Source organism: Cnephaeus nilssonii (genome assembly GCF_951640355.1).
Source record: "Cnephaeus nilssonii genome assembly, chromosome: 4".
Lineage (NCBI taxonomy): Eukaryota > Metazoa > Chordata > Mammalia > Chiroptera > Vespertilionidae > Cnephaeus > Cnephaeus nilssonii.
In genome coordinates, this window is record NC_137075.1 from 79396487 (window position 1) to 79410397 (window position 13911).

The 13911-nt window shown below is 38.7% G+C and overlaps 1 protein-coding gene across 4 annotated transcripts in view; it reads left to right on the top strand.

The window, feature by feature from the left end:
• Nucleotides 1–13911, top strand: part of SYNE2 (spectrin repeat containing nuclear envelope protein 2) — a 306555-nt gene that overhangs the window by 133469 nt on the left and 159175 nt on the right. For all 4 annotated transcript variants that reach the window (XM_079769558.1, XM_079769560.1, XM_079769561.1 and 1 more), the window contains 12 exons: nt 1083–1241; nt 2641–2802; nt 3362–3463; nt 4621–4821; nt 5175–5346; nt 5595–5707; nt 7094–7296; nt 7749–7868; nt 7967–8249; nt 9717–9868; nt 10801–11110; nt 12856–13020. In XM_079769558.1, coding sequence (XP_079625684.1) covers nt 1083–1241; nt 2641–2802; nt 3362–3463; nt 4621–4821; nt 5175–5346; nt 5595–5707; nt 7094–7296; nt 7749–7868; nt 7967–8249; nt 9717–9868; nt 10801–11110; nt 12856–13020 — 2142 coding nt within the window. The remainder of the gene's footprint in view (nt 1–1082; nt 1242–2640; nt 2803–3361; nt 3464–4620; nt 4822–5174; nt 5347–5594; nt 5708–7093; nt 7297–7748; nt 7869–7966; nt 8250–9716; nt 9869–10800; nt 11111–12855; nt 13021–13911) is intronic.

Sequence of the window (13911 nt, forward strand, 5' to 3'; positions counted from 1 at the left end):
TCTTGACACCTGAGATTCGGTCTCCTTATCATTGCTGGTGGGGAGGGGGGTAAAAGTTCTGGCTCCCCACTAGGCTTCCGCTGACACCTTCCTGGCTCTTCCTCACAGCTCCCTATGTAGCCTCTAGTGATATCAGAGGGGCAAGTGCCCAGCAGGAATGAAAGTCCTGGCTCTCTACTTGGCCTTCTCTGACATTACCCTGGTTGGGTGAAGGTGGGCCTCTGTTACAGCCAAGTGATGGAGGAGGTCTAGGCTGTGCATTTGACCTTTGCTGATATGGTGGGGGGTTGGCCACATTTTTTTCTATATTATTTATCTTCAGGGAGAGATTATTTTCTGAAAGTTTTCTGTCTTGCTAGGTTGTCCTATTCCTGGTACTTTAGCTGAAGAGAGCAGGCCTTTCTTGGGACTTTTTTGTCTGTTATATTACCAGATACTGACTTCTTCAGCACACAGTATGGGATATCGGAGGGGAAAATGAAAAGGCAGGGAGCGTGCCACCAGGTTGTTCCTTAGGAGCTGATACCCACAGCCGCTCTTCCTTCTTAAACTCTCCACTTTCCCCGTCTTCTTAAATTAGTTTTGTGTATGATGTGCAGGGGTTTTAATTGTACTTAGTTGGAAGAATAGGGAAAAGTATGTCTACTCCATATTCCCAGAAATGGAAGTCTTTCTAGGGTGCGTACTTTTTAGAATTTTGTTTATGAGAAATCAATTTCCCAATTTTATCTAGTTATTAAAAATGTTTGTGTAAGATTAGTAAATTGAGTGAAACAATAAGAATACATTAGTCAAAACACAAATTTCATTTTAAAGATCATTGGCCTTTTCATAAAATAGTGTTATGCTTTTTTTTTGGTAGAATATTATTTCTCATGGACAAAAAAACATGATTTTAGATCGTATTTCATCATGCAGAGTAGGAAGAAAGTTGGATGTAGAATTATTGTTAAATCAGATGGTTAGGATTATAAACACTTTTCATTGAGAAAGTGGGACAATAAAAACCAATAATGAAATCATGTTTCTTACCAGTTCATCTATGTCAGTAGATCAAAACATGTTTTATAACTTTTTTACAGATTGAAATTGTCAAAGAAGAATTTAATGAACATTTAGAAGTTGTTGACAAGATTAACCAGATCTGCAAAAATCTACAATTTCATCTAAACAAAATGAGAACCTTTGAAGAGCCTCCTTTTGAAAAAGAGGCTAATGTTATTGTGGACAGATGGCTTGATGTAAGTGATAATTTAATTGACTAGAAATTCTATTCTATAACAATTATATTGATCTTTTCTGTTGTATCTTTAGTATGTTTGATCTGATTACAAAATTCAAAAATATTCATGGTAAAAAATGTTTAAATAATATAAAGTTTATGACTTAGGAATTATCTTCGCATCCAGAGTTTTAGGCAGTACTAACAAATGGGTCTATAAGTTACTGTATACAGGCAGTCCTCGGGTTATGTCGGACTCGACGTACGTCGTTTTGTCGTTTTGTGGTTACCTCACCATCTCCCATTTATTTATAAAAAAAAAAAAAGTCCGTCATTTCGACATATGTACATTTGTGCCTTATGTTTTTTAGTATTTACTAGCGTTCCCATTGCAGGAAAAATCCTGCAGAAGGATTTCCTGCTGCACTCTACCCCGCCCCGCCTGCTCTCCTCCCTTGTCCCCCGCCCCGCCTTCTCTGCCAGCCCGCCTGCTTTTCTCCCTTCTCCACCAGCCTGCCTGCTCTCCTCCCTTCTCCCCCAGCCCCGCCTCCGCTCCTCCCTTCTCCTCCCCCCGGCTTGCTTGCTTCTCCACAGCTTTGCTCCCTTCTGCAGCTCATGGCTTCTTTCTACGCTGACTTGATATGCAAATTAGCTGCCATCTTTGTTGGGGTAATTTGCATAGTCGTCCTGATTGGTTGGTGGGCGTGGCTTGGCTGGTGGGCGTGGCTTGGGCATAGCAAAGGTGCGGTCAGTTTGCATATTCATCTATTATTAGGTAGGATTTACCATGAGTAAAGGTCAGGAATTGTTATCTTTCTTTAAAACTTTTTTTTTACTGTTTCACTTCATTTCTGCTGTGTGTGTGCTCCACGTGAGTGACGTAGGTGCTTATGTAGGTGGGTTCCGACTTATGGCGAAAATCGCGTTACGTCGCACCGTAGGAACGGATCTCCGATGTAACCCGTAACCCGAGGACCTAGTATAAAAGTCCAAGCTCAACTTATTTAAAATAAACTAGTTAATATGTTCCTCGTTCATGAAAGATATTGATGTTCAACTGTATTTATTTAATACATTTTTAGTTGAGAACTAATGATATTTTTTATGAATTACAAATTAAGAATGTGTGTTATATTTTCATCTGGGTTTTTAAAAGCAACTTTTATTTATTATGGTTTAGAAATTAGGAAGAATATTGCTTTCATTGCATATAACCTGCAGCACATCAGCTAAGATTTTTTTTTGTAGAAAAGAGAAGTACATGATATGTTAAAGCTAATTTTTTGTTGACTAATAAAGCAAAATAGCCAGTAAAGGTAAACTAAAATTTTATTTAAAAATAGTGTTTGACTGAAACAATGGTTTTCATACTTTTTCCTACTAAATGTGTTATTTCCATGTGTTAATAATTAACGTAGATAAATGAGAAGACAGAAGATTACTATGAAAATCTGGGTCGAGCTCTAGCTTTATGGGACAAACTTTTTAGCTTAAAAGATGTAATTGATGAGTGGACTGAAAAGGTCCTTCGGAAAATGGAATTACATCAACTCACTGAAGTGGAAAGAGATATGCTGAAGGTAATTGAACAGAGATAAAATGCCTGCTCTTTTTTCACACAGTTGACATTTTAATAATGAGTTTGCTTTCTTTAAGCTGGGTAGAAAAATCACGAAGAAATCTTTAATTATCCCTTGAGCGGGACCTGAACTGTGTTGTTTCCTTTATCATATCCGGGAAGATGTTAGCAAATAATATTAATCTGGGGTTCACAGACACCCAAGGGATTCCTGGATGAAATGAGCTTACATGGGAGAAATTGACCTTACATGGGAAACATTCATTTATTTTCATGAATGTCTAACTAAAATGTAATATTTGTTCCAATTATAAATATAGTCAAGACATAGTAGGATGAACTTGCATGTGACATTGTTATTAACAAAATCATAAGTATTTTAATTATCTTCTATTACCTCACCCATGAAGGTGCTTGGGTTTGTAACTCCCAGGACTCTGTCAAAAACCAAGTGACTAGGGGCAATCCAATACATTTTCTGTGTATTAACAGTAGCAATCATGGGTACCAGAAAATAAGGTATACAATAAAAATGTTTTTATTACAATTATATGTTTTAGGCAGAATTACAAGTCCATGAACAGAAACCTGCAGAATTTTCTAAAAGAGTGGCTAAAATACAGTTTCTGCTTCAAAGCAGTGAAATACCTCTGGAATTGCAGGTAAGGAATTTTTATTTAAAAGTCGCAATGAGAGTTCTCTAAAGTGATGTTCATAAACCAGAGTTCGAATCTTAAACCTAAAATAAAATTAGGGTCATTATTTAATTCACCTTTGTTTGATTCCTGTATTAAATCGAACCAAATTTTTAATAGCCTAGTTTATCTTTGTTCTACTTTTAGAATGAATAATATTGTATGTTGCATTCTTTTATCCTTATTTCACAGGCCTCTTGTGTAGAGGGAGGGATATCACGGTGTGTCCCTGTCGAGTAACAGGGGTTTCCTCGGGAGTTGTCATCGATGCAGGAAGGAAAATATGCTCCAGTGACTAGGTTTATAGAAGGAGAAACAGGGGGGTTGCCTCAAGTGTGAATTCTGTTGTGCAAAGAGATTTGTTACAGTTTTATGTAGATCGAAGTGCATGGTGGCGGAGTGGGAATATTCACATGGCTGAGCATGAGTCAGACTTTCTGGGTGAGGTCCGGCTGCCACCACTCATTAGCCGTCTGATCTTGAGCAACCAACCTCCTTTACCTTCTTACGCCTGTATTATTGTACGTGCATTAAGTGTTTACCTTGATGCTGTGTACATAATAAATACTCCACAGATGCTGGCTATATAATTTTTACTATATGTTTTACATGTTTTAAAAAGAAATAATACCTCAGTTGATATGCTAGGTAAAACTGGTTTTGGGGGAAGGATTCACATTAGTCTCATAAAAAGTCAGAAGTTCAATTTCAGTTCTCATATTACTCTTTTCTTTAAAACAGGGGTGGGGAACCTCCCTTCTGCCAAGGGCCATTTGGATATTTATAACATCATATAATTCACGTAGATAAATTTATGTTGCTTTGAAGAAAACTCCTAGGTTTACTGAATTTCGAGTCCCACCTGCCATTGCCGTGGCAGGGCCAGACCAAATGATTTCAAGGGCTTTAAAAGGCCCACAGGCCGGGTGTTCCCCACTCCTGCTGTAAAGGCACCATTCGAATTGTCGTATCCGTGATGTAGAACAAGGAAGAATTATAAGTAGAGAAGAATTTATTTCACATCGAAATGAAGCAATCTCAGCTCGCTTTCTAGCAGCGTGGTTTGTCTTAAAATCTAGTTCAGTAAAATCTGTAACCGGACTTCATATGTTTCATGATTTCAGGTCATGGAGTCTTCTATTTTGAACAAGATAGAACAGGTAAAAATGCTCTTAACAGGAGAACCCAGCTGCTCTGCCCTCAGTGGGAACACAGCTGAGCTAAGGGAGGACCTCGACCAGGCCAAGACCCAGATCGTGATGACTGAGTCCCTCTTGAAAGCCCTGTCTCCGTCCGACAGCTTGGAGATCTTTACGAAACTGGAGGTACTTCCTTCCCAGCTGCTTCCCTTCTGCGGCTCAGATTTACCTACACACTTTTTTTCTGACAGTCTTGACCTCTTGAGGTTAATAAAAATAGTTAATAAAAAATGCAAGCTTGGGGGAAAATCTCAGAAAAACTATTTGTGTATATTTGGCAGTTTCACTTTTGACTTGCTCTGTGGACAGTAATTAATTTGATATTAAATTGCATTGCTTTTATACATTTATGGGCTAAGAGAAAGCAAATCCACCCAATAGAAAATTATCTATTTTTATAAAAGCATTGGAGATCTAACATGCGTTGTTACTGAGGCCATTTTAAGACTTAATAGTTGTTTGTTTGTTTATATATTTAGGAGATACAACAGCAAATTCTGCAGCAAAAGCAAAGTATGGTATCACTTGAGAATCAAATAGGCTGCCTGACTCCTGAACTCTCTGAATTAAAAAAGCAATATGAAAGTGTCAGTGACTTATTTAATACCAAAAAAAGTGTTTTGCAAGATCACTTTTCTAAGTTACTGAATGGTGAGTGCAATGTTTCCTCTACTGTGTTTCTGAGAATCCTGAAGTGTGAACAAGTACTGTGAACACAAAGGCTAATCTAAGCTTCACTTAGCGATGGTTGCACAGATTATATTTACAGAAAAGGATTGATTGATTGATTGATTAAGGATTTATTCAGTTAAATCTTTTGGGGGGAAGCACTCACTAATCTATGCATGTCATAAATAACATTCATTTCTTTCAAGTGCCAAATTTTTTCCCCCCTGTAGATCAATGCAAGAATTTTAATGACTGGTTCAGCAACATTAAATTGAATCTCGAAGAGTGTTTTGAATCATCAGACACAAAAAAGAGTATGGAACAAAAGCTACAAAAGCTTTCTGTAAGTCATATACATTTCAATCAAAATTCATCAGAACTAAAATACTAGAGGCATAGAACTGTATTTAAGTAGATAGGATAATAATTACTTTGATTTATTAATTTGCTTACATAGAGCTAATATTTCCAAATAACCTGGCTTTCCCCAAATATTTTGAAACTGTTTACTAAACTGTAATGGTGCAAGTGGTTGAAACAAGTTCTGTTTTCACATCTATTCTATGACGCTGTTTATTTAAGAGTTTGCAGGTGAACTCAGTTGTGTTAAAATCATATTTAATAAAAAGTAAAAACTTTATCTCATTTGGACTTTGACATTCCTTTACTTTCCTGAAAGAGATTTCTTGATTTTTTTTAAGTTTTTCTAAGCATATATTTCTTTTATAAATTGCAGTTGAACTTTAATACACTGCTGGTAAGGGTATAGTGGAGGGTGGCCTGAAATGAATGGCAGAGTGCCTGCATGTTTAAAATGCAGGTGGCACCCTTAACTCTTGACCACCTCGGGCGAATCATCTAGCGCTTTAGTTTTGAGAATAGCCCGGCCAGTATTGCTCAGTGGTTGAGCATCGACCTATGAACCAGGAGATCACGGTTCAATTCCTGGTCAGGGCACATGCCCGGGTTTTGGGCTATATCCCCAGTGTGGGGCTTGCAGGAGGTGGTCAATCAATGATTCTCTCGCATCATTGATGTTTCTATCTCTCTCTCCCTCTCCCTTCCTCTCTGAAATCAATAAAAATAGAAAACAAACAGAAAGAGAATAAGGCGTACTCTCAGCTTATTGATGGCATTTCATCGTCTCTGACCTGTTGATTTGAAACCATTCTTCATTGATACAACCGCCTTTCTTCTATTTTTTTTTCCTTTCTATTTTTTTAGTTTAAAGTTCTAACTTTTCTTTTGCCTTTAACTTCACCCATTGCATGAGCCTTAGCAAACTGATGCTCAAACTTTTTAGCACAAACATTGAAATAAAATTCTCATTCGGACAAAGTTAAATAGAAAAAAGTCTGTGTAGTTTTACGTATTGGTTACCAGAAAGGGATGAGTATTTAGGAGAAGTTGAGTACAGCCAAGCAAGAAAAATGCAGCCTTTCCTTTCCCAACTCCTACTGGCCTTACAATGGCACCTCGTTGTTCTGCTTGACCCCATCACCAGGAAGTCAGCTGTATACACACCTCGTAGGACTAATAGAAGTCGTCTTTTGATCATTTGCCATTGAAGTTCGTTGTTTCTCCATAGGCCTTCTTTTGAAAAGGATGTTAAGAAGAAGATGGATGTGCATGTCCTGGCTTGGAAAGTGTCGTGGGGATGGCAGAGACCATCCTTAGGCTTGCCAGCAGGACATAATTGACTTTTTGTCGTTTTTTTTTTTTTTAATAGGATTTCTTGACTCTTGAAGGACGAGGCAGTCAAGTACAGCAGGTGGAAACTGTAGTGAATCATGTGAGGAAGCATCTGCCCAAAGCACGTGTTAAGGAGCTCAACAGTTGGATTATACATCAAGAAATCGACTTAGAAAAAATGGAGTCCGTATGCCAGGTGCGAGCAAAGGAGCTCGATGACTACTTGCAGCAGCTTCTGAGGTAGGAAATAGAGGTGACGTCTAAGCAACATGTTTTCTAATGGTACCTGTGTATGTACTCTGCCTCCGTACAGCTAGCATTGGGATACACAATACACACAGATTTCACAAACAGAATGCATGCTTTCAAATCTAAGTTTGGCTCTAGGAAAATGGAAGTTTAGAGAATTCTTCAAATTATTTAATATGGCAAAGGTTTAGGGGAGAGTCTGAAAATCTTTTCTGTTTGTTTCCTGTTCTTTAGGATACATTTGGGTGGCTCACTGCCTTATAGAATCCCATTGTAATACAGGCTGTTACTATTCAGATTTTAATGTTACGAATTAAATTTTCTCCAAAGAATAACAAAAATATATACTAAAACCTGGTTGGATCCCAAGATTCATGTCAACCTTCTCTTCAGAGAAGCATTTGTTGCTTATTTTATTTCTAACACATGTAATGTTCATTTAGACTCCAGGATGACCACAGAGACCTGAGTAAGTGGTTAACTAATCAAGAAGAGAAATGGAAAGAAATGGAGCAATCAGGAGAGAAAACGGAATTGTTTTGCCAAGCTCTAGATAGAAAGAGGTATAACTGATCTTACATAAAATATATTTCCTGGGAATATGGTTTCTTACATGGTGTTGTGGCTCCTATAAACTTTCAGTAACATTTGGAATTTACAGAGAACAATTTGAAACTGTGGCCCAGCTGAACAACTCTTTGAAAGAATATGGGCTTACTGAAGAAGAAGAAATAATACTGGAATCAACACATTTGATTGATAGATACCAGGCATTATTGAGACAAATCGAGGAAGAGGATAAGCTACCTCCTGCCGAGGACCAGAGCTTTAATGATCTTGCACAAGATGTAATTCATTGGATAACAGGGATTAAAGAGTCCCTTATGGTTTTGAATTCATCTGAAGGCCAAATGCCACTTGAGGAAACAATCCAAAAAATAAAGGTATACCCGTGGAAACTAAATGTCAGGGGTCAGAGGTGAACTCTGATTTTGAAAAGATTTAGGGGGAAATGGCCAAGATTTGTTTCTTATGGAAAATAGGATTGCTGTGGAGGTTGAAGACAGTCAGGTGATAGACCTTACAACAGAGAAGGGCTGTGGTGGGCCTGAAATTATTTTAATGCAGAGGGAAGAGAGAAAGTGAACTTCTCTTTGTGAGGGCAGTGCCCAAGTATTGTCCATCTTCACTGTGCAGAGGATTGACATGGAGACAGTGGTTGGAGCTGTGGCAGGAGGGAGTTCGCCGGCTATAAAAAGACACGTCAGTACAGCAGGGGCACCAGCAATGTCCAGGGCAGGGCTGGAGAGGAACTCCTTCAGAGTAGATATGTATAGTTCTTAGAGGTTATTAGATACTGAGTGGGTTGTGGTGGGCAAGAAATCTCACTCTCCCTTCAGCTCACTTTTTATTTTTTTAAAATATATTTTGTTTATTTCAGAGAGGAAGGAAGAGGGAAAAAGAGATGGAAACATCAATGATAAGAGAGACTCATTGATCGGCTGCCTCCTGCACGCCTCACCCTAGGGATTGAGCTCGAAACCTGGGCATGTGCCCTCACCAGAAATTGAAGTCGAACCGTGACCTCGTGGTTCATAGGGCGATGCTCAACCATTGAGTCATGCTCAACCATTGAGTCATGGACAGTTCACTTTTTATCTAAGGGAGATTCAGTAAATATTGCTAGTTTAAAATGCAGGAGACAGAAGCACATGTGCTTAAAAGAAACTCAGGAGAATTGAAATCATGTTAAGCGGAGCATGGTTAGAGGAAGGAATGGTTAACAATAGTAAGCTGTAAGGGTTGGTGAGACTTAATGAAGTAATCGGAATCTTTTGGGATTATATCTGAAAGGTTTTCCAGAGAACGTGAATCTAGAGTAGTTTCAAGAAGGGAAGAACTCGATAGCTCCAAGCAAAGGAGGGGAAGAGAAGAGGAGGGAATGGGAATGAATTATGCCATGGTGGAGAGTCAGGAGGGACACTGCATTGTCCTATGGGAAGCCATGTCTCATCCAGGATGTATAAAAATGTCTCATTCAGGTTGTTACCTAACTCTCCACCTATAAATAATGGAGCAGACAGGAAGGTGGATTTGCGGGGTTTAGGGGTTTCTTGTTGGTTGTTTTTTTTTTTTTTTTTGCGTATAATTTATTTAAAGGCAGTTGAAAATCAAGAGGAAATTGGGAATGCAATTCGATCAACCTGACCAATGTCTATTGAGAGCTAGTCCTTCTTTACGTGAAGGAGATCTTTGTCTTTTGGGCATATACAGAAATGAAAGGCTAATTTTGAAATCTAACCTGCAGTTAGAATATAATTTCAATATAATTTTTATAAAGAAAAAGATATCCTCTGTACTGTCCTTAAGTAATATGAATGAGAATGTAAAATCTTTTTTATTTACTTCAGGAAATCATTTTACTAAAGCCTGAAGGGGACGCTAAAATACAGAGGATCAGGAGTCAGGCTGCGAACAGCAAGGCTCCATTGGATTCCGAGACCGTGACTGATATCGACAACCAGTGGGTCAGCACACTCCAGTTAGCCAACACGTATCTAAGGTAAAGGACAGGCCTTCACCACTCCCGTGGTTTTTCATTGCAGTGAAGTCATAACAAGTATGTTTTGTCTGCTTCCTGGATTCGGATATAGTATCTATTGGAGAGAGCGTCAGTAGGTCAGGGACAGCCAAATGTGAGAGGCGGAAACGAAGAGGAGTGGTTCTGTGGATCAGACAGGAAGCACACTGTCATAGCTCTGTGGCAGTGTTTGCTTCGGCTGGTGGGGTTCTTGGCAACAAATTATCATTACCTGTCATTATACTTTTAAATCCACTTCTGCCCTGAAATTCCCTTCCGCCAGACAACCTCAGCATCTGCATGGTATTACTGTAGAAAAATTAATGCTTTTAAATATGTATTCTGAGAGATTCTTACCTGTGCAGATACTGGTAAATGTCTGAAGTCATTGGACATACTAGTAATTCTGGTGAAAACTCTTAATTCAGATCACATCTTAAATGATAATGTTTGATAGAAATGTGAATTTTATATTTTTCAAAGAGACAATCAGATCAAAGCTAAATTCAATATATAAAAAAGAATAAGCTAGTTGTTGGCCAATATACTGAACGCTTATTTGTTTTACTGATGTGAGAAAGAAAAACATAGGGTAATATAGTTATATTTAAACATAATAAAAAGAAATAGTTTGAAATCTAAATTATTAAGTATTTGTTCTCGAGTTATGTAACAAAAAACAGTTTTTCATTAATACTGCAAATAATTTCTGGGCTAACCTTAGTGCTATTTACAAAGTTATACTGACAAAAAAGTCTGTAGGAATAATGCATGTTAGTGTTATTTTAATGTTTTCATTATATGTGTATTGCATTATAATATGCAAAATTTAATGTGTATTGCATTATAATATGCAAAATGCCATTGCATTTGCTAAGTGTCATTTCCTTTGTAAAATACTTTTTAAAATGTAGCCATCAAGAAAAGCTTCTACTAGAAGGAGAGAAGTATTTGGAAAGCAAGGAGGACCTGAGGTTAATGCTCACAGAACTAAAGAAGAAACAAGAAGTGGGCTTTGCTCTGCAACATGGTTTGCAGGAGAAGAAAGCTCAGTTAAAAAATTATAAGAAATTCCTCCAGAAAGCACAAGATTTGACATCCTTGCTAAAGGAGCTAAAATCTCAAGGAAATTACCTCTTAGAATGCACTAAAAATCCCAACTTCAGTGAAGAGTCTTGGCTGGAAATAAAGCATCTACATGAAAGTCTTCTTCAACAACTACAGGTGAAGTGGGGAAAATGAAATTTTAAATGATTGTTGCAATTATGTAAGATTTGTATACAGAACCTTGTTTTTTTGTTGTTCTTTTGGTAAGCCAAAAACTTTAAAAAAAATAGATTTTAGGGAGAGAGAGAGAGAGAGAAACATGGATTTTCTGTTCCATTTATTTATGCATGCATTGGTTGATTCTTGTATGTGCCTTGACCAGAAATCGAACCCGCAACCTTGGCATATTAGAATGATGCTTTAAGCAATGGAGCCACCCGTCCAGGGCTCCAAAAGCTTTTGAAATTTAATTTGTCACTTTCAAATAAAAATATTAACTCCTCAAGGATGAAGGAATCAAATCAGTCAGTTTTGCTAGAAGAATTCATCATGTGTTAATTGATGATGATGTTATTTCTCTCATTGAAATTCCCCTCTTCAGGAATAGGAAGAGTTAAGATTTTTTTAGGCATCACTATGAAGGTGATTGTGTCAGTTATTCACGTATCATCCATCCAGTCAGCCAGCCAGCCAGCCATCATTTATCATAATAGCTTGTGTTTGTTATTCTGTGTAAACCATCTTATCAGTGTCCTTCCCTTGTGTTTTTCTACATGATCTGCAATAAAAGAGTTAAGAGGTGAAATGTCAAATTGCCATGAGGGAGTGTATTCTCTTTAGAGAATCCTATATAATAAAAGCCTAATATGCAAATTGACCAAACGCTGGAACAACCAGTGAAATGACATGCACTGACCACCAGGGGGCAGGTGCTCAATGCAGGAGCTGCCCACAGGCCCCAGGCCAGCAAAGGCGGGTGCTAGCAGGGCTCCCCCCCCCCCCCGCCCCCGCCAGTCGCCTCCCTGGTTGCCCTGCAGAGGGAGGCAACTGGCAGCAGCGGTGGTAGGAGAGGGGGGGCAGGGCTGGCAAGCGGGAGGTGCCAGGTCGGCCAAGGCGGGTGCCAGCAGGGGCCCCCTGATTGCCCTGCCTGTCACCCCACAGATTGGCCCTGATTGCCAGCCAGGTCTAGGGACCCTCCCCATGCATGAATTTCATGCACCAGGCCTCTAGTGGTTTATAATTCTTTGCACATTGAAAGCCAGCTTCCATGTAGAAATTACCTGGCTAAGAAATCCTGCTTATACAGATAGAGGAGTTGTGCAGGGGTTGAAGATATACCTGCTTGGCTGTAAGTGGTTTAGCTTAATAGTTGCTACTTTTCTGATTAGGTGTGGTCACCTTATTTTCTTATTCGAGGGAGAGAACCTGAAGATGGTTTTGCACTTGAGTTAGGATTACTTTTTCCTAACACACAGTTTTGGAGTTTGAATCTTATAAAGGGAATCAAGGGTTAGGATGATCTCATATAGTCTCATTTGCAAGTGTGGGTGCTTGGTTTTGGTAAGAAGGATAATTAAGGGAGCTGCTTTATTATAGATGTTTGTGATTTGATGATATAATTTGTAGGCATTTCATTTTGTGAACCTCTTGACAAATCAGTTGTCTTCAGGAATAAAATGAAGGCAAAGAAGCATGGGGGAAAGAAAGTGGTTTCAAAAAGGGTCACTTTGGGGGAAGAAGGGAGGTTTTACAGTGAAATTTCTCAAACACTAAACTCTGAAAGAACTGTAGGCGATAATGGCCATATTCCTGTTTTAAGATGAAACCTTATAAAACAAGTATTTGTGAGCAATTTATTTATTATCTGAGTGAGAAAACTCAGATAGAATTAATTCATAAATTGTCAATGGTTTTGTTTTCAGGATTCTGTGCAAAAATTGGAAGGTCATGTTCAAGAACACCACACATACCAGGTTTGCATAACAGACCTGAATACCGAATTGGACAACATCTCCAAGGAATGTGTTAGTTTTTCTGACAAGCCTGTGGATCCAATAGAAGCTGAGGAAAAACTGCAGGAACTGCAGGTATTAAACAATGTCCAGACATGATAGATACTTAAAAATCTCAATTTTAATGACAACTTTACTAATCAATGTCTTTGGTTTGAAATTCAAGTGCTATTCAGATGACTATGAAATAAAGTTCTGACCAGTCATTAGAAAATGGGAATGTTCTTCTGTAGTAAATAAATCCACTTACAATCTGTGTTACTATGGTCCCTGCTCGGGACCCTCGGGGATGATTCCACCCATGACCAGTCTGTAACTTCTGGAGATTTTTGTTTCAGAGACAACACTGATCCCAGGAGAGACTGGCTAGTCCAGTGGTCGGCAAACTCATTAGTCAACAGAGCCAAATATCAACAGTACAACAATTGAAATTTCTTTTGAGAGCCAACTTTTTTAAACTTAAACTTCTTCTAATGCCACTTCTTCAAAATAGACTCGCCCAGGCCGTGGTATTTTGTGGAAGAGCCACACTCAAGGGGCCAAAGAGCCACATGTGGCTCGCAAGCCGCAGTTTGCCGACCACGGGGCTAGTCCAAGGAGGCATCTAATGCAAGACCCAGAGGGAAATGTTTCAATTTTGCATTCTTCATCATGGGTGGATAGAAGTTGTGTAATTTTTAAATATATATATATATCTCTTTATTGATTTTAGAGAGGAAGGGAGAGGGAAAGAGAGATAGAAACATCAATGATGAGAGAGAATCATTGATTGGCTGCCTCCTGCATGTCCCCCGACTGGGGATTAAGCCCGCAACCCAGGCATGTGCCCTTGACTGGAATCAAACCTGGGACCCTTTAGTCCACAGGCTGACGCTCTAACCATTGAACCAAACCAGCTAGGGCTGAAGTTGTGTAATTTTTATTAATTTTTAGACTTGAGGACTATATTAGAGCCCTCTCCCAGTA